Here is a 20686-nt window from a genome sequence, read left to right on the forward strand (position 1 = left end):
AGACACCACAATCACTTTGCGAGTGGTCCTTGTCTACTCTAATACAAAACCAGCTAAATTCATGTCAGCCTTCACAATCAGCTCATCTGATACTGACACACTTGCCTACTCCTTTGTCATGCTTAACTCTGGAGCAATGAGGACAGCGATGAAGAGCCCCAGAGTACCAGCAGTTAATTTCTACTGCTGTTTCCAAACCCAACCAGATCTATGCCCTTAGCTGTGTCAGCGAGCAGGGCCACTATGCATAAATTAGGAAACAGGCAAGTGCTTCAAATAGCTCATTTCAAAGTTTTCATTAGAACTCTGCACACAAACAAAACAAAAAAGAACCCTAAAAAACCCACAACAATAAAAAACCGGCTTTAACTCCATGGCTATTTTGAGGAATGCAGTTTTGAGAAAGCAGCTTTCTGAAAGGAAAGCTTTAATATTCTCAGTCTACAGACTACTCATCTTTCTGATGTACAACCATTGCAGCTAGTTAAAAGGATGCTGACAAACTGCCAGCGATTTAACTTTTCCTGGTCATGAAATCTTGCAAAGAATTATTCTCGCTTTTCTGAGGGGGCCATTTTCAACTACAGGAAAAATCAAGCTTTCACACTCCATATTACAACCAGGAAAAAAAAAAAAATTAAGAAAAAAACCCCTGCAGCATTCTTTCCTTCAAGCTTTTAAGACAGCCCATGGCACACCAAAGAAGATACTTACAAAGTATTAAACTGTCACTGTCTTAAAGACAGGATACCCTACACCATCAGTAAAGACATCCACTCAAGCACACAAGTGTTTCAAAAATAGTCACCTGAACACCCTCTAACACTATAACATACTGATAATTTATTACAGAGAAAAACTTACATCTCACATGTATTGCCTAAGTAGCAATTACACACTGCCAAATGACACACAGAAGTATAATAAAAGTAGTTGTAGGTCAAATAATAGCAACAGCTCAGTGAAGATAACCTGCCTGGTCTTTAGTCTCAGGGGAGGGGAGGGGTTTACTGGCCAAGTACTTTATGACTCACAGTACAGTATATTAGAATTTTTCTATGTATTCTTTAGAATTGAGAGATTGCCCTTGTAGAGCTCGGTAGGTAGCTCTCCTGTTTCTGGCCTACGAGGTCATAGCTTTAAGTCCCTGCTGAGGAAACTTAACAAGTTCCATCTATAAATAGAAAGGCATTAGATGCTGCTACTTGAGCGAGGGTGGTGGCCTTCAGACAAGAGATTTTTACGTTTTCATCTACTCTGATAAGGAAAAAAATGGACATACACAGGCAGGATATTAAGCTAAAGATGAATGACAAAGTGGGCTCAAAAATTCATTGTAACCATTTTGCATGAGCCTTACAATTTGAGCATTACTGAACTACAATAAGCAGTAGAGAAGAATGCAAGAACAATAATTTTCCTTCTCAGTGAGCATAAGTAATTAACTAAAATTACAGACTTGACAATATTTGAGACTGAAAAGAAACCTTCTATGTACTGTACAATAAAAATTCAACTTGTGACATCAAAAGGCATCCTCAATAAAAAACAAACCAGAGTTTCTGATAAGTAATGAAAACATTTGAACATTTAAGTTTTGAGGTACAAGCCTGTAAATTCTATTCATATATGCACACCAAAAGGAAAGAAACACCAGCAATGAAGCAGAAGATGAGGGTAATTTTATAATGTGACTTCCTACATCTCAGAGACACTAATATTATGCTCATGTAAGAACAATGGCAGGTCTTGCAAAAGGCTTCTGCAGTAGTTTAGTTTAGGAGGTTACCAGCTGTCCAGTATTAATCCGATTTGCTGAAGTGAAAAGTCTTATTAAAGTTTTCCACACCAAGCCTAATTAAGCTAGTTGATCCTGCACTGGCACTGATCTATTGAACAGGATGTGAGCATACAAAATGCCACCTTCTTGCAGCACTAGCTAAAACTGCACATAAGATTCACAAGAATCCAACCCATCCTAGTCCATTAATTCGACTGCCAAGATTTTGGTCAATGACATACTACTATCCAAAACACACACAAGGTTCTCTTCTGCTCTTCAGATGCTTCTACAAAGTACACTACATTGACAAATACTTTGCAGCATCAGCCTTCACCCTACAGCCTCTGGCAATAACATTTTATTTAAGAGTGGGCACAGGTGAATAACAGCCATTACACCACACAATGGGTAGCCTGGTCTTGCCCCTATTCACTTACATGCTGCACAAAACACTTAGTCCAATCCTACATAGTTATTTCTCACAAAGCTCCTTTGAGCAGATGTCTGCATAAACATTTCTCTCTATGAACATTTTTTCTGAGCAAGAAGATGGCTCCACTTCCATATTTGGATCCAGAAGGAAAAAAATCTGACAGCACTGGACAGCACTAGCTCTCCAAGATGGCTTAAGACTAGTACATGACATTAACGATGACTGCATGTGATTCCCTGCAACAAATCTTTTGTCAAGATAGTACTTCTTGAAAATCAGTCTTCCATGACTCACTGCTTCTTCCAATCCCTTTTCTATTGAGGGTTTTTTTTTTTTGCTGGGAGGGTGTATCTGTGTGTGTGCCTCAAACTGACAAAAAGCCCCAACACTTTATTCAAACATGCTTCCTTTTGGCTGCTTCACGTTATTTAAAAGGAGAAGAAAGACTTGTATGCATACAGAATTCCTCTATACAACATTGTTGCTTGCTTCAGAACCTCATCTGTTTTCACACTTCAACTTTGTGATCAAAAAAGTCTCCTATACAAACCGTTACCTAGAATCAAAACACTTTACAATATTTTACAAAGAGAACCCACCCAAGCATTAGTTAATACAATAAAATGTTTCCCACTGCCGCAACTGCCACTTTAATTTGAAAGCTTTCACCATTTTTGTTTTTAATACAAAGTGACTGAAAGCTAATTGAAAGTTTAGCTGATCTGTAAGCTACTCCAAATATTTTATTAAACATCAATTCGGTTACTCTTTGCAAGATAAAATCTCAGTAAGAACTATTATCTGCTCAGTAACATAAAGGAATATATCTTGATTGTGTAACACAAGTTTAATACATGCAATCTACTTTTAAACATTGACACTTTAGCACTGAAAGGTTGGTATTTGTAAACGAAGAACCCTAACTTTTTTTAACAGGTAACAATTACATTTAGCAATATAAAACAAAATAGGGAAAACAAAGCAAAAATATGAAACAGATTGAACTGAAGTACGCTAAAGGCAATGAAATCTGTAAGACAGGTATGTTCACATCATTTGAAGGTGAATTTTGAAATATTCTAAAGATGAAAAATAGCTTCAGATATTTGAAAGTGACACAGCCAAGCTACTAGCTGCATTAACAGAGCCACTGCAATTCCCAGTGCACAAAATACACATGCTGAAGGGACGAGATGCAGCTCATACTTTGCTCCCTGAAATCCTAGTACAGTGGAGAGTCTCTAAGTGATCCCATCGTATGCCTTCACTCTGCAGCAGTCAGCTTTCAGGAGCAGCAATCAGCAGGTGTGATTTCTTCTTAGAGAAGATGGCGGGGAAATGTATCGTGCCTCAAGTATTTAAAAGCTACAGAACTATTAGCATCTTTATACAGAAAATACAGAGTTTTATAGAAAGTAGAAGAAAAATGAAGTGGATGCATCTTATTCAGTTAATTAACACGAGTAGTACTACTCTAAGTTACCAACAACCTTCACGATGACAAAAAAATAAAGCCAGGTCAACTTCATTTTAAACACTGAGCAAAAATCAGTATAATATTGTCAAACTGTTTTGTTGAGTGTTTATCATCTCGAAGACCGAACTACACTCAGCTCACATGATCCATGCCTATCCAAGTTTACATGATGACAAATTGACCTACATTTTAAAGTCAGCAGGAGGCAGAATCAGGGGTTGTACTAAACATTTCCAGTTACTACAGACATAAAACTGGAGTAAAAGCAATTAAAGCTTTTTAGGAACCAATTCACATTGGTCACACCAGTCACTTCTATAAGACCACGGGGGATGTTTACCTAGCTTCATGGTTCTTTCACTTTTGTCACAAAGAATGACATTTCACGGATTAGCAGTTACCAAACTCCCCATCCTGCCCCTAAAAGGCAGCTAGCTACAGCTCCTCTGCTGTGGAGTCAGAGCACTCCCAGGCAGAGGAATGAAGTAGGAATTCCACACCCCTACCTGCCTGTGCTTACCCAGCATGGTATCACCCACAGCAGGCAGCTCCCACATTCCTCTGCAGAGCTGGAAGACCAAGTGATGGCATGCAGGTGAGCTCTCAAGATCCTTCACAAGAGTCAATGTTGCCCACCTTGTTCAATATTTGGCATCAAATCCTATCTCTTTTTTTTATTTATTAAAAAGGAGCATTTGATACCAAAGTAATTTTAGAGACAGATTTCCTTCCAATTTCTAAAACTTTGAAGAGCAAGACTGCATTTCATTAAAGAAACTAAATATAAGAGAAAAATGTGGAACATATTTTCCAGAGAACTAGAACTGCAGAATATCAGAGGAGAAACTCAAAAACAAGAGCAGTACTGGCTGTTTAACATCCAGTCTGTTCAAAAACTACAGAGCTGTAGCAGGGACTAAATACTGACATCTACCATTTTCTCCACTGAAGCATTATTTAACAGCAATTTGTAAATTTACACATGTAACAAGGTTGCCATTTTTAGTCCAACACACAAAGAAAGTAATTTTCTACAAGTACTTGTGACTGATGTGCCATTGAAGTTGAAAGGTGGTTAAAGCCATGCAACTTGGAAGAAACACTATTACAATCTTCAAACAGCCTGCTTTCTGCCACTGAGAAAACATTGCTGTCTCAGTTAAAACCGCTACACACCTGAAACATGGAAAATAGAACTGTCAGAAGTGTTTCAAATTAAGCAGTGAAACTGGGAAGATGAACAAAGGTCTAACTATTTTAAAGCACATGTCAAATTACTATGGTACTCATGCTGTAGACGCCACTATCCAGGGCAGAAAAGTTTTAAAATTAAATTCCTATTCCCCCAGCCAATAACCACCAAGTATATCTGTCTGAGGTTTTCATGATTGGATTTGGCCAAAAGAATATAGATCCCTAACCCCAAGAAACTGAGATAACCTTTGATATATTTGCATGTGTTGAGATCATATGGTTTATTTTGAATATCACTAATTAATTTTCAGTTTGTGGCCTTTAATAGAAGAAAAATCTATAGGAAGTATCAAAACCCAAGAATGTATTACTCTATTCAATATAGGAAAACCAGTTTGCTCAGCTAACAGAATCTACTTCATACCAGCACTAATTACGTCCAAAAAATAACTGGTGCTCAACACAAACTTCCCTCTCTTACTTGTGCCATTACCCAATCACTGTTCTCACACACACTGCTGGGTTTTTAGGTATACTAAAATATACCTTCAACATAAATAATATTTCATTGATTTAATGAACACTGTGAACCCAGGAAAGTAGCAGTGTCTCTAGGACATGGAAATTTGACAGCTGAAAATCCATAACCATTTCATGATAGGGATACTTTCCTTTTTTAAATGAAACAAGGGAAGTAGAGAATCAGCCAGACAAATCTCATTTCTCCTGAACTTTATGCCATCTAAAAAACAGTCTTGCTAAATACCAGACAGCACTACAACAGTTCCAACAGAAACCTACTACTACTTTGAGACTACTACAGTTGCAGCTCACCTCCGTGCCCTGTGGTGGGTAAACTGATAGGCAATACCTGCTTCAGAAACCATCTCAGACCACTGTAACATCAGTGAATTCTGATATGGCAGCTAAAACACCCTACCAACAAAAAAAAGATACAGAACAGAAAACAAACCCACAAACAAACTTTCTGTCATAAAGAAAAAACAGTTCCACACATTCTCAATGAATAAAGATAACAAATTATGGCTGACTGCAGTAAACAAAAGCTCTTTATTACTAGCTAGCCACTTCCTTACCTACCATTACCTTAGTTAAAATATAAGGGAGTTCATTCTCAAGCTGTTTTTTTGTAAAAATACCAACCAAACCGAGATAACTTGAAGCTTAACAAGCCTTTCTTTAGTATACTTCACAGATCTTGAAGCCCACAGCACAAACCCCAATGACTTGCTTCTGACTTTCTGCCTGGCATCCAGAATTAAGACCAATTCTCCAAAAGGCTCTGCTTCACATGCTAGCCATTAACATGGGCAGCAGTAGTGCATACTACAATAGGATAAAGACAGGGAGCAAAGGTTTCAGAGCTCAGAGGTGAAAATTTGTTCCAGATCAACTCAAAACCTTAGTGAAAATGCAAATTTTTTCATGCTTTGTAAAAGCATGGTCCCCAGATTCACTTCCTAGTGTGTTGCTTTTTAAGAGCATTTCACCGTTCTCATCTTCTCTTCATCTTCAGCAACACCTCCTTACCAGCTTTTTGATATAAAAAGCCTCATGTTCCAGTCCTGCAACCTGTCTGGGTTCCTCTTAAATTGGCTTCTCCACAACAGCAGAAATTCAGTGCCTAGCCACCAGGACAAAGACTGCCATCCAGTCTCAGGGTACAGGTTTCTAAAGACACACAGTCTATTAAGAACTTGGACCAAACCCTGGTAAAGGGCAACAAAGAAGCTTCAGCCTCTAAGATCTGGAAATTTTAGGGATTTACAAAAACAGCTTGGGTAGTTTCTGTAATTTGATAGAAACTACACAAACTCCAGGTATGCCGGACTCATAAAAAGGGATTTCAAGATTGGAAGTAATTTAGACAGGTGGGTGCATATAAAAACATTGCAGTATATATAAAAAAGGTTTAATCATTTTTATAATCTTAGTTGGCATGGTTTGGCGAAAATTCCAAGAGATACAGGGTTTAACTGCGTAGACAACAGATTTTTTTTTTTGTTGTATTTACTTGATAACTATTACTAAACTTTTAGTGCTAAATCTTCATTTCTATAGTACTGTGGGGAAAGAAAAGTAGAACTAATATGCACTTTGCAGGGGAAAAAATAGTTTTAGTATCTTAACAGCAAAATTTTGCATTAACTTATTATCACCCCTCCATAATATTTTGAAAGAACTTTGTTTATTGGGCAATTAACACACAGAATTTCTTCTTCAGTTTGGCACTAGCTTGTGTTCTAGCTAAAACATCTAGATTAAAAGGATTAAGATTTTTTAAAAAAAAAATAAAAAGGAAAAAGTGCTAATTAAAAAGTGGTTCCATTATCTTTTTAGCTCCCAAAGAAAAAGCCCAGCGACTATAATTTCAGAACCATTGTATTTCAGAACCCTTGAAAGAAGCTGAAACATGTAACATGTAAATCCAAGGCTAGATTAGAAGAAATAGATGTCAATACAAAGTATCCAAATGGCTTAAAACCACACAATAGCCTCATTCCTTTCAATCCCGAAGGAAAAATGCACATGGTGTTAACCCTTATAGTAGCTACCTACCTGGAAAGATTATTCAACATATAGATTAAAAAGTATCTTGTCCACTATTGTAGCTATCTGTTCCTTAACAAGCACTAAGGATACGAGTATAAAAACAGAGCAAGAATGAAGCAATTATCACTCGCTTTCAATTGACACCAGGTAAAACAGTAATTGCAGTACCAGGACAGCAATGAATTTGGGGAAATGGTCCCCCTTTTTTCTAGATATACTGTAGCAATGGCTCTTGGCTAGTTACAAATATTTTAACTATACCAATGTATTAGCAGAGCCTTCATATACTGAACTAGTTCCTAAACAGATGCTCAAGTTCAAAACTTACTTCACTCTACCTAGTAAGGATCTGGCCTTGCCTTTACAAAAATCTTTTAGTTTTACATACTATTAATGGCTTAGCTGCCATCAACAGCCCATAGTTTGCTAGTTTACAGAAACTGCGTCAAACGACTTCAACAGAAAATGGTAATACTAGATATAAAATATAAATAAGACCAAAATTTCAAAGGACAAGTAATGGTCCACACATGCACAGCTATAGATGGCTTACAGACACTAGAAGACCTTAAAAAAGGCCAATGTTCCTAAAAGCATATCCTGTTTTTCAACATCATAAGCCTAAAAGAAAAATACCCTTCCTCAGAAATTTGTCTCATTTGATTGAAAACAGAGCAGCAGCACTCTACAACAAATCAGTGTCTAGGTATTGCATTTGACTGAGGTAGCATTTACCAAACATGCAGACTACAGACACATTGTGTTTACTGCTTTGTACAAATATGCTTCAAAAGACAAGCTCATGAGAACAAGGGTTCTAAGTATCTAAATCAGTACTGTAATAGAATAATATTCCATGTCTTTGGGTTTTGTTTGTAAACACTCTGCCCACATAAAAACCTGTTTTCTTCAATCACTGAATCAAAAGTATTTGTTCAGTTTGTCCTATTGTTTCATCACAGTAAAACACTGGCCAACCAAAAGATACCAACAAAGGTGTCCCGTTTCCTCAAAGCCACACAAACATTATTAAGCTCAATCTTCTCAGACCAGAAGCCTTTTTCATAACTCAAAGTATATTACAAACCAACACAACCTTCCAAGAAGCTTTCAAGAGCCAAGTTCCTAAGTGCTGTTAATATGACTCTGAAGGTCAGTTCTGTGTTAATAGGTGATGGAGGAGTGAAACAAAGCCCTTGGTCTAACTGAGAATTAGAATCTCAGAATTCACTTGGATTGGGGGAGAGGTAAAGGTGTGTGCTTAATACTCAGTCACATGGAAATCCAAAAAAGGAAAGTGAGGCTTGCCCTGTAAGGAACAGAATCCCAGAGTCTGCTACTAACTCCATTTTATTTTTTTTTCTACTTCCATTTCAGCCTTTTATTATCACATTCCGTTCCTCCTCCTTTATCAAACTGAACATATCAACTGTCATGCGCTGAAAGCAAAAGGAAACAAGCGACTACTGCAGACTTCCCAAATCCTGTTCATTTTTAAGTCTTCAGCACAATGCCAATAAAGAAATAAGTACTTGTTATATAGCAGAGGATTGGGATTTTCTCAGTTGGAAAACCCTAAAAGCTGGTGACTTTGAATTGAATGCTAAGTTGTAGTGATAATGTGTTCCACAGTTCTCAGGGTACAACAACGCTGTCCTTAAGACAGAGAGCATATAAATAAGTTTACATACGCATCAGATGAAAGATCCCATCACAGGCGTTAATATGAGACAAGAAGGAATTTCCTAAGCCTTGGCCGGTGTGGGCTCCTTTCACGAGGCCAGCAATATCCACCACATTCAGAAAGGCTGGAATTTTGCTGAAATATAAAAGTTAATATGCTTCAGTAATGAAAACTTTATCCAAAACTTTTGGCACTGAAATTTAGAACATGAAAATCTGACTTTTTTTTTGTTTTTAGAAAAAGTTACATATGACAGTAGCTTTCTTCCTTATTTAACATGCAATGTATAGAAGACAGTATTCCCTCCCCCCAATTCAATCAACGATTCTTTAATTTCTCTGTAATTATTCATGTAAAATGAGAGAAAGTCATTTCTATATGTGGAATCTTACTGTTAACTATACAAATAATCAACCAGGCCTGGAACACTGAGGCATGAAGTCAGTCATCGGTAATCAGCAGTTTTCTTACTACCACTGGGCTAAGACATATATTGCACTTTCACACAACTCCAAGGTTACCATTTAGTTCAGTAAGTTAAGCAACTTTCTCACAAGACAAGTAACATCAGTATTTCTGTAAGTGTGGTAACCTAAAAGCAAAAGATCTTCCCCTGGTTTTGTTTTCAATCTTCCCCTAATACTGCCAAAAGAAAAACTATTTCCTGCAAGTAAACTGATTTCATGGTACAAGATCTGGACAAAATCTTTTACTTCACCAAGGTGAAGTTCAAAGTATCACTAAACCTGTCAAGTGTAATAAATTAGGAACTTAATATCTTTGTGACAAGCTTCAAAACAAACATGAATAAAACACAACATCCAGAAAGGTAAGTTAAAAAAATAAAACACTCAATATTTACAACACAGCATGAGTTACTTAAATTCAGGTACGCAATATGTTGCCATGAAGAGTTGTCTTTGGGAAGAAGCATGTCGTGTACTGCAAGTTAATGTTGTTAAACGCAGAGCAAACATGAATGTTAAGTATATTCTGAAGTAAACAAGCTTTGAAAATATCATTGGTTTTGTCCCACTATGGTTTTCTTAGCAAACTATCTGTTTTTAACTACCAGTACACAAACTCAAATGGAAACAGCAAATTCTTAAGTTTAAAATACTACCAAATGTAATGCACACACTGAAGACAGAAACCAGTAACTCTGTTGATACATTAACTCAGTTAACTCCTTTGCCTGACAGGACCACAGAGCAAACACATACCTCAGACCAGTCACGTTTGTTATAACTCTTTACTTTTTGACACAAACTAAGTCAAAGCAAAGTAGAAAAATGCCACTCTTTAAAGCACTTCGCCATTGTCATTTTAAACTGCTTCAAGAAAAACAAAGGTGGTGTTAGAAACGTTCTCCTTCTATGCTCCCCTCATCATTCTGGTAGGATTAATTTCCTGGCCAGCCATCAGAAGAATTTACACTTTCACTACAAAGATGCCACATTAGAGCAAGACAGATACCTTCATATGCAGATGACCACTCTATCACCAGGATCAACCTCATTTGCTAGACAATAGAAAGAAAATCCCAGCACCTTTATTTCACAATGGACTAACAGAGCCAGAAACCTTTGAAGATGAGTATCCGGGTTTCCAGGCTGTTTTCTCACCTTCACCTTGGGCACCACAAAGCTAACATTGTAAGCAAAATAAAAGCATCCCCATTTTTGGCAGCTCCTTTCTTAACTCTAAATATCTATTTCATCATAGCAAGACGAATACAGAGAAAAGCTGAGAATGGAGGAGGAATAGCATTATCTCTGGTATTAGTGCAGTTCACTACATTTAAATTTAGAAGACTTAACTGGATAGTTCTTTTTTTCTCACCTCCTCTAAACAGATTAATTTCCATGTCTTAAGATTCCTTAGTCAGCATTAGCATAATGTCACTGAGCCTCAAATGATCATCAGGAACAGGTGGCATCAACTGATCATTTGTACAAATCAGTACAATACCGACCTACCATAAAGGGTGCCACAGGAATTTATAGTATGAAACCAATTACCAAATCCAGAAGTAGCCCTATATTTCAAGCCCAGGTACAATCCTTGAGCAAGGGTTTTTTTACCTCACTTAGAAATACAGCAGCAGCAGTTTTGCTTTCCCTTCACTGTACAAGCTACTGTGCAACAACCAGCACAAGAGACTATATTTTTGTAGTCCAGTGATTGGGTTATTTATTCAGGAATAAGAGACCTGTATTCATAGGGTTATGCATTTTGCAGGGGAGAAGACCTATTTCTCCCGAACTTTGTTTCTTTGTTGACAACCTTGATGAGGGAATAGCATCCACCCTCAGCAAGTAGGCTGATGATACAAAGCTGGGAGGAGTGGCTGACACACAGGAACACTGCGCTGCCATCCAGAGAGACCTGGACAGGCTGGAGAGCTGGGCAGTTAGAAACCAGATGAAGTTCAACAAAAGCAAGTGTAGAGTCTTGCACCTGGGAAGGAACAAACATTTGTATCAGTACAGGCTGGGGGATGACCTTCTGGAGAAGAGCTCAATGGAGAAGGACCTGGGGGTCCTGGTTGATGACAGGTTGGCCATGAGCCAGCAGTGTGCCCTGGGGGCTAAGAGAGCCAATGGGATCCTGGGGTGCATCAGGAGGAGTGTAGCCAGCAGGTCAAAGGAGGTGATCCTGCCCCTCTACTCTGCCCTAGTCAGGCCCCACCTGGAGTATTGCGTCCAGTTCTGGGCTCCTTGGTATAAAAAGGACAGGGATCTCCTGGAGAGAGTCCAAAGAAGGGCTACAACATTCACTTTTTATTCATTTCCTGAGTAGTTCAAGAAATTTCACTCAACTCAAACTCTACCGGACCCTAGGTTCCACATGCCAAAAAAAGCCAGATTCTTCAGTATTAGGGTAAAACGTCCAGCTCCCCTTTTCTCTTCAGTAAAGCCAGACATGCTACTCATCTCATGGTTGTAGCACAGACTCTCCTGTCTTTAAATGCTGTTATTTGAAATCTGTTAAAAAAGGAGAAACTCTTCTTCTTTCCCAAAAGTTCAATCGAGTTAAGCAGGAACCATCTGTTAAGAGTTCACTAATGACCTGACCTAAAAGCAGCATAGAACATGTATATTGTGACTTCTTAGAAAACTATTCAACTCTCACTGTCCTCACCACTATTTTGGCTCATTTCCAAACAAGATTTCACAGTCCCTCCCTCTTCCAGGAGACCATACTAGCAGCTGTATCACGGCTTCTGCTGTCAATCTCACAAGCAGTTTTGACCAATGTAAGCAAATAATTAAAAAGGCCTCTGCTTCTGAAGAACTACGTGTTGCAGATGAACCCTGGTCATTCCTATGCAAAAACAATTTCCTTAATAGCATTTTATCCATGGTACTGACAAACAAAACTTGAACCTAGTAGCAAATGAACCAGAAGCAAAAACTCTGTTAATTAAATTTCACTTACATGAATTATAAAAAAGTAAAAAGATGCAGTGTAGACTAAGACTCTCAGTGCCTCGTGTGTATCAAAGCCTGCATTCTCAAACTATTCACTAAGTTATTACACTAACAAAATACAACTAATTAAATTTTGCCTTACCCCACCAGGCAGAAAAGATGGCTCAAGTCACCACTACTTAAGGTCTTTCATTCAGTGCTGGCAAATTATTCAGCTGCAATGCTAGAACAAGCAACACAACCAAGTTGATTTACACAAGCTCAGAACTAACCAAAGAGCAGGCAAACTCAGTAACACCAAAGGAAGCAGCACAGTAGCAACAAGATATATTTGCCAATTTTCAGTTGTTTTCTGTAAAAAAAATGGAATTCTCTTAGAGATGCTGATATACTGGAATTACATCCAGCTGTTACTAGTGTTTCACTCAAATTACAGGTGGTTTTAATTTAAATCTTAAGAGTCCCACATGATGTCATTCAAAGAGTCACACTCCTGACCTCATTTCTAAGTAGTACTTTCCACCAACTGATTACATAAATTGGACTTCAAAACTTTCAGGTATCTAAGCATGTGATCCTGTAACAAGCTTGAGAGAACTTTTATTTCATATTACACAGGACTTTCATGGTGTAGACAGCAATGGAAGTTACTCAGACTTAGACTTAGTGCAGTAACCATCACTTTAGCAGCAAAATCTGATTGTATGAATTTTAACAATCTACAATGCAACAGAACAAACCAAAGCAATCTTGTGATAAAAATGACAGAGAACCTGAAGTACACTGGACAGTGTTCGAGCTGAAGAGGATCGCTGCACTTCACATATTATCCTCGTGCAAGATAAACAAGATTGCTTTAAAATTTAACGTTGAAAAGGACACCCAAGATAGATTTCAAATAGTCTAAGTTAAACAGAAGTATTTGTGGTTGCAATAAGCATTGTTTTGTCAACATGTATGTACAGGGCAACACACCCACTTACAGGTGCAAACAAACAAGGAACTAAGTTAATACAGATTCATCCTTTGTCAGGTTATCAAACAATTTACATTTTACTCATTCCTATTTATAATCTCACTGGATTTAGCCAGAGGAGGAAGCAGAAACAGGCTTTAAAAAAATCACTTTCCTATTAATGCTTTCACACAGGTTGATTATTATCAGCTAATACAGTCCCTTGGTTTAAACTGTTTACAGTTAAAACATAGTTTAGGCTTACATTGTTTCTACCTGAGTACTGGTTTTCCTTAATCATATAGTTTAAAGAAGAATGATAATCAGTGCAGTAAGGAGATTATTTAGGACACACATAAGTTTTAAAAAAAAGTGAGGGAGAATAAGTTTCCTCCCCTCACTCAAAATCATTCTGAGGCTTGAATCACGCATGTCAGTGGTGACATATCTCCTGGTCAGACACAGTACACCACAGCTGTGGGTAGTAGGCAGGACCATACAGGCTAAACCTGGTACATATACACACTCATGAGGCTTCCAAGATATTTGTCAGTTAGGACACAAATCACTTGTCCAAATAACATCAGTTTGACACTCACATAAAAATATTTTTAGGCTGGAGGTGATTAACTAGCATTGGAATGAAATTTAGAACACGAAATTCACAGGACTAGCTTTATTAAAGTCTTCGTTAAACTAATACAGTTTCTTTAGATATGCTACTGTCGTGGTTTTACCCCGGCTGAGAGCCGGGATCCACGCAGCTGCCTGCTCTTTAAACGAAAAGAGCAGGGGAAAGGGGGAGGGGGGAGAGGCAAGGAAAAGGAAGGGGCAAATAGCAACCCTAAAACCAAGAAACCAAAAGGCCCCTGAGTTGGGATAAAGACAGTTTACTAGAATAGCAGAAAGATAAAATGTAACAATGCTAACAGGACTTTAGAGCAAAAAAATATATGAAACTGTTGCTACACAATGCAGTTTCTCATCGAACCCACAGCTCAGGTCGTGCCACCCAGAGCTGTCCCGGAACCCAACCGTCCCCCAAAAACTGCACGTCCTGGAGCCGCCCCTGCTCCTCCTCCCATCAGCCCCCCGTTGTACTGAGCATGACATAAATTGGCATGGAATACTCTCTTTGGCCAGTTTGGGTCACTGGTCCTGGCTTCACCCCTCCTTTCTCATGAATAGAGAAATATGAAGAGCTGAGAGAGTCCTTGACTGTCTGACAGCAACTAAAACCATCAAGGTGTTATCAGCACTGCTTTCATTTTAACTCTCAAACACAGCATTCCATCCGTTGCTGCAAAAGAAGTTAACTCCATCCTGACTGAAACCAGGACAGCTACACATAGTTCTGTTCTCATGTGAGAAACCTCCCACTTCCAAACGCAAAATGTCCCATTAAAATATTGACTGCAGCTAACAGATCACCTGTTTCTGGCTTCCAGGTCCCAATTTAAGTCAGGAGCTACCTGTTGAGATGAAGAACACCTCTCTTCCATTTTAGAATTAGCAGATCTCATATCTGCTGCTTGATTGAGATTCAGAGATGGCAGGGTGGGGGTGGGCAGGAATAAACCTTTCTGCTTTAGTTCCTGAAGTCAGTCAGTCCAAAGAAAATTATCTCTTTCCAATTATTAAACTGGAATTAACTAAATCACGAGTCTCAAACCTTGCCTGTACAGTACCAGTGTTGGGAGAACAGGGTTAGGAGGGCAACAAAGTAAACAACCAACAGTCTTTCCTTTCTGAAAGAGTTATATGCTGGCACACTGTAACAAATACAAGTTTTCACTGTCTACTGAATAGGGTTTTTTTAAACTAAGACCTTAAAATAACAAGCATACAAAGTTATTCTTAATATATCAAGGTCATTTTTTAATACCAGAAGTTTCATTCACACCAGAAAGCAAACAATAGACAACATTAAAGCTCAAGGAAACTGGTTCATCTAGTTAATTTGGCAGCAACACAGCAGTTTTTACTGGAAGTTCTTAGAGCCCACCTTCTGTGAGCAGTCTGTATCACTGAACTAACATGAACAGTCACACACCATCCACTGCTGCAAAAATTAAAACATATAAGTTTTAAATGCTGATGGCAAATCTGGATCTCCTAAGCACAGAGTTACCTTTACAGAATAGTCTCTAAACCATTTCCCACAATTTCATTTACAAACAATTACATTTCCAAAAAAGTAATACCAGTCAGCTTTCAGCATGGGCTACCAAGTAATTGAACACCAGTCAGTCAGGGTGATGCTTTCTTCTTTTGGAGACAGAAACACACTTTTAAGAAACAAATAGTACCTAAAGAACTTAACTCTTCCTCTGGTGGCCAAACAGCCACAAACTTATACCAGCAGTATTCTCAGGAACAGAGTTCCTCTCAATGTAGCAGCAGCAATTTCAGCTCAGTGTGACATACAGCGACTGTCAGCCCACCCCAGTCCCATTCTTCCCTTATCTCCCTCACAGTGGTCATCCAGGCAAGATGACTTTAGTTTGCTATGCATTATCTTAGTGAGGATAAAGTCCCCCTTTTTTTTTCCCCCCAACTTTCAACAATGACTGCAGTTATGCGATGACTAAGTGTAACACATGGGAAACAAAAACCTAAATGCTTTAGAATTAAAGAGACAAAATCTTGAGGCTAGACAAGAGTCTAATTAAAAGAGAACTTACTGTTTATAAAACATTCCGTGTGCACAGATTAAGTCTAATAATCCAAACAAGTAGAAAATTAACACAGAACACAAGAATATGAGAGAAATTAAGGAATTTAAATTAAATTCTGTTGTGTATCTTCATGACAATAGACTTCTTTTCCAGGGTTAGTCTCAGCCAGATAAGCACAAACTGCCCAAGAAGAGCTACCTCAGTCTATTGTGCTGCCAAATTACCACTATCACTGCTTTATTACTGTTACAGTGAAAAATTAAAATCATCTAAGCAGCACAAGTGAACTCAGGGGCTGTAACTACACAATAATCCCCACATCCATTTATTTTAAGTAACAAATACTCTCTTAAAGTCAAATGACCATTCAAAAGAAAACTGATTTACTATTTATGTCCAGTTTATTTATCATCCAATTCAGAATATTTACTGAAGACAGATTCAGTAAACATACAGTTTTCATTAATATTTATTCCAAAGAGAGTGCTTGTGAGCTGGAGAATACACATACAAGTTATTTACAATCTTAGCACACCTCATAAGAATAGATGGCCAAATGCAGGATGAGGGAGGGGTAATAGTCTGTTACTTCAAGCATTAACATAAAAGTATCCCGTCATAGCTAAGTGATAAGAGAGATAAATATGTTGCCAAATCAGCAGTAACACTACAACTTTTTCTAAGTTGTCAACAAAACTTAAAAGCCACACCATTACCACTGCACAGTCAACAGCCAGAAAGTTTTCTCTTATGATCCATACAGTAACAAGCATGTTTAATACTCACTTGAGCAGGAAAAGACAGATAACACGTTATAGCAATCCACCTGAACAAACAGCTCTACATTAATGCATTTTTCAGTATTTAAAATACTGAAACAGAAGCAACTTGTTTGGACCTGAAAATTAAGTTAACAAGTGCGTATTTGATCACTGACTAATCAATCTTTAATTGTGGGTGTGATCGGGCTCTAAAACTGATGACAAAGTATTAAACAATAGTACAGGCAGACATGGTAATTTGCCTACAATTTATGTAGGCTCACTCTATTCAAGATATCTCTGCAAGTAAATGCAAACTGAAATTAACAAGTCACAGGTGTCCATTTAATAAGTTTCCATTTTTTCAAAGTAAAAATCCAGTTCCCACACTGAACAGAGCAGATTATAGAAACAGTCAATAGGGAAAAACACTGATGCGACAAAATTAACACACTCCTCGAGTAAGAAAATAATTAGAAGAGATATATTGTAGGAATATCCCTGAATATATACCAGGTAATGAGTAGCACAACCTATAAAAAGAACAGAAAGAGGGGCAAAAAAGGCTGCCTCTAAAGCTTACCATCAAAAGACTGATGACAGAGCTACATTCATAGGTATTTGTTTGGCTACGTACAACATATACAATGTTCTGAACAATATAAAATACAGGGTGGAAATGTTACAAGTAAGCAACCTCATGACCCAACAGGTATGTCCACTCCACTACTGTTCATTTTCCAAATCTCTTCAGAAGATCCTAGGAACCTCTACCTTCAAAGACAGGAACACCAAGCACCAAATGGTGCTGAGCAATGACTACAAGCTCCTAAACTTTTCATACCACAAAGGTTACATTGCAGGAAGAAGTATACTGCAGGTACATATATATCACATCCTAAAGGAGATGTCAGCAAAAACTTCAGACATTATAGTTGCATTAAATGTCTATGAAAAGTTTGGGTTCAGTAATACAGCTGCTTAAGTGACAAAAAAGATTAAGAATCTTAGTTACCTTGGAGGTTTGTGGTACTGGCATAAGAAGTCAAATCTGTCATCCGGCACAGGTACTCGACTCTCATTTGGATCAATAGTACAGAACGGAAAGTTTTCTGCTGCCGCTTGACTCTTGGTTAACACATTGAAAAACGTGGATTTCCTATAAACAACACAGACACGTTCTTAAAGATGCTCAGATTAGAAGTATTTAAAAGGATTAGATAGAAACACGTCTAACTCCAACCCAAAAGCAATATTAAACTTTCCCTTTACTTCAACAATAGCAATCATTACCCTGATCCTAGTAGAAGACACTTCCAAGTACATGTACAGGATGTCCTGTGGAAACCCAGTGATGTTTACCTCTCTTCCTTGAAAATTCCCTTAAGTGACTATATTCCACATATTAGTTAGCAAAGACAAGTGAAAAGCCCAGCTCTACTGGCCACTAGTCATTTTCCTCCCAAAGTGAGGACAGAGTGAGAAACCAATAGCGATGATTGAAATGTTCTGTGATTCTGAGTGAAACTTACTGAGTGAACTAGCTTTGCCATGACTCACCAGCTTTTTCCACAAGGGTGTAGTTTCTTCAGATTTATTTACATATTAACACAATTTCAGTATCTAAGCAGTAAAAGTCAACAACCAAACAGAAATACAGGCACTGAAAGCAAACCACATCAGTTAATCAATTACAAGTAACATCTTTGCACATTTCAAGATAACAGTTCTACCTCAAACATTCTTCATCTTTATTAAAATCAATGGAAAAGCTGCACTTGGTATCAGAGGAAAAAAAGAGCATTTCCACTTAAACCAAGTAGCAGATTATTTTATTAGTTGGCATTTATTAAACAAAAAGAGAGACATTATTGAGTTATTGCTAAGAAAAAGTTCTTTAATCAACTCCTGAATATTCTACCATAAATACTCTGGGCATTTCTGGTTGTTTGGGGGTTAGTTTCATGTAACTTCTCAAAAAAAATAAAATCTGAAACCCCCTCTGCATGCAGTGAACATGCAAAAAAGTCATCTACTATTTTTCTTTGAAAGTTACATTTAACACATATGTTACACATAAATACTATTTTTCACCATTGAAATGTTACACAATGTCACTGCTAATTATTTTCTTTCTAGTGTGCAACTTACCTACCCCTGAAAAACAAAACTATAGTTAAAAGACAAGAAAGTAGTATTTATGGTCCTGAGATGTGCTCAAAGACTTTTTCTCTAACTTTTTAAAACGTATGAAATTTGAGAATTCTGATACACAAATCAGCACCAATAGTTTCACACGGATAGTTTCATTGTAACTCATTCTTTTCAGGTGCCTTAGGCATAGCTCCTTTGAGGAGCCATAACAACTACAGATGAGAAGCATAACACAGAACAACAATTCACCTTTTATCGCCTCTCCCAAACTGTAACTTACACAACTTTTCTTTCATTACATGCTCTGAAAAAGTTTCAGGAATATAAGTCCTCTTCACTAGTATTGATACTTTTGGTATCATTAACCACTTCCTGTGTACTTCATCCTCTCCAAAAAAAGTAAAGCATAAAAGGAATTTGTATGCATGTGCACGTGTATTTGAACAAAAATGTGTGCTACACATACACGACAGTGGAAGTAAGGAAATGCAAAAGACTTAGTATTTCATAAAGCTCAGCAGTTACCAAGACATTTTTCTTTTAACTCTCCACTATGACTTTGTCCAGACTTGCACATGCCAGCCTCACAATACCTGAGTGTTTTACACTGCTCCACCTGTAAGTATTTCAAGATATAACCCTATCCCTTAGCAAACAGACTTAGGTTGTGTCCTTCAGCTCATACACGCATCCATAAGTGCCTATCTTCACCTAACTGCATCTGGTCACTCTACTTGCAGCAGAAGCAAACTTCAGGAGAGCGGGGAGCCCCAGCCTGCCGGGCAGCTCCGGCCGACTCCTCCGTATCGCCCTTTGGCTCCCCGTCCCGCGCTTCCCTGAGCACCTACCCAACGTTCGGCAGCCCGACGATCCCGATCTTCAGGGACGTCCCAAACCTTCCGATGATCGGGTGAGACTTAACCCCATCGCCTCCCTTTTTCGGGGGCATCTGAAAGCACAGAACAGGACATGCTGAAGGCACCGCGACAGCCCGGGGTCCCGCTGCACACCCTCCTCTCCGTCCCGTCCCGGCGAGGGACGCTCCCGGCAGGGCGCCGCGACCGAGCTGAGGCCTCCACCTCGAGAAGGCCGAAGAGAAACACCCGCCCGCACCCCGCGCCGCCAGCCGCGGCAACTCCCAGGCCTCAGCTGCCCCTCCGCCCAGCCCGAGCGGCTCCCCCCACAGCCCAGCCCTGCGAGGGAGAGGCGAAAGGAGAAGAGAGGACAGGGCAGAGGAGAGGGGAAAGGAGGGGCCCAGCTCACCTCAGCTGCTGCGCGGCCCCCGCCTGAGAGGAAGAGGCGCGAGCGGCACGCGGACACGCCGGCGGAACAGGCGGGCCCGAGGCCGCTCATTGGTCGGGAGCGTCGCGAGGGGAAAGGTCACCCCGGGAGGGCGGTGTTGGCGGGACCGCCTCGTGCCGCCGCGTCCGCTCAGAGCCGCCCTCCCTCCTTTAACCCCTCCGAGCCCGGCCCTAGGCACCCAGAGCCGTAGCGCGAGGTCTAGCGCTGACGCCAGCGAAAACAGTCATTAAAAATAGTAAACAAACATTATTCAGGTG

The 20686-nt window shown here is 39.0% G+C and overlaps 1 protein-coding gene across 1 annotated transcript in view; it reads right to left on the bottom strand.

Annotated features, from left to right (window-relative positions):
- The window catches only part of OLA1 (Obg like ATPase 1), a 101022-nt gene extending 80582 nt beyond the window's left edge, over window positions 1-20440 (bottom strand). The window contains exons 1-4 of the mRNA XM_084264706.1: window positions 20391-20440; window positions 19976-20076; window positions 17989-18132; window positions 9153-9280 (exon numbers count right to left, since the gene is read on the bottom strand). Coding sequence (XP_084120832.1) covers window positions 9153-9280; window positions 17989-18132; window positions 19976-20076 — 373 coding nt within the window. The 5' untranslated portion in view covers window positions 20391-20440. The remainder of the gene's footprint in view (window positions 1-9152; window positions 9281-17988; window positions 18133-19975; window positions 20077-20390) is intronic.
- Window positions 20441-20686: the final 246 nt, after the last annotated feature.

Source organism: Gallinula chloropus (genome assembly GCF_964237585.1).
Source record: "Gallinula chloropus genome assembly, chromosome: 5".
In the NCBI taxonomy this organism is placed as follows: Eukaryota; Metazoa; Chordata; class Aves; order Gruiformes; family Rallidae; genus Gallinula; species Gallinula chloropus.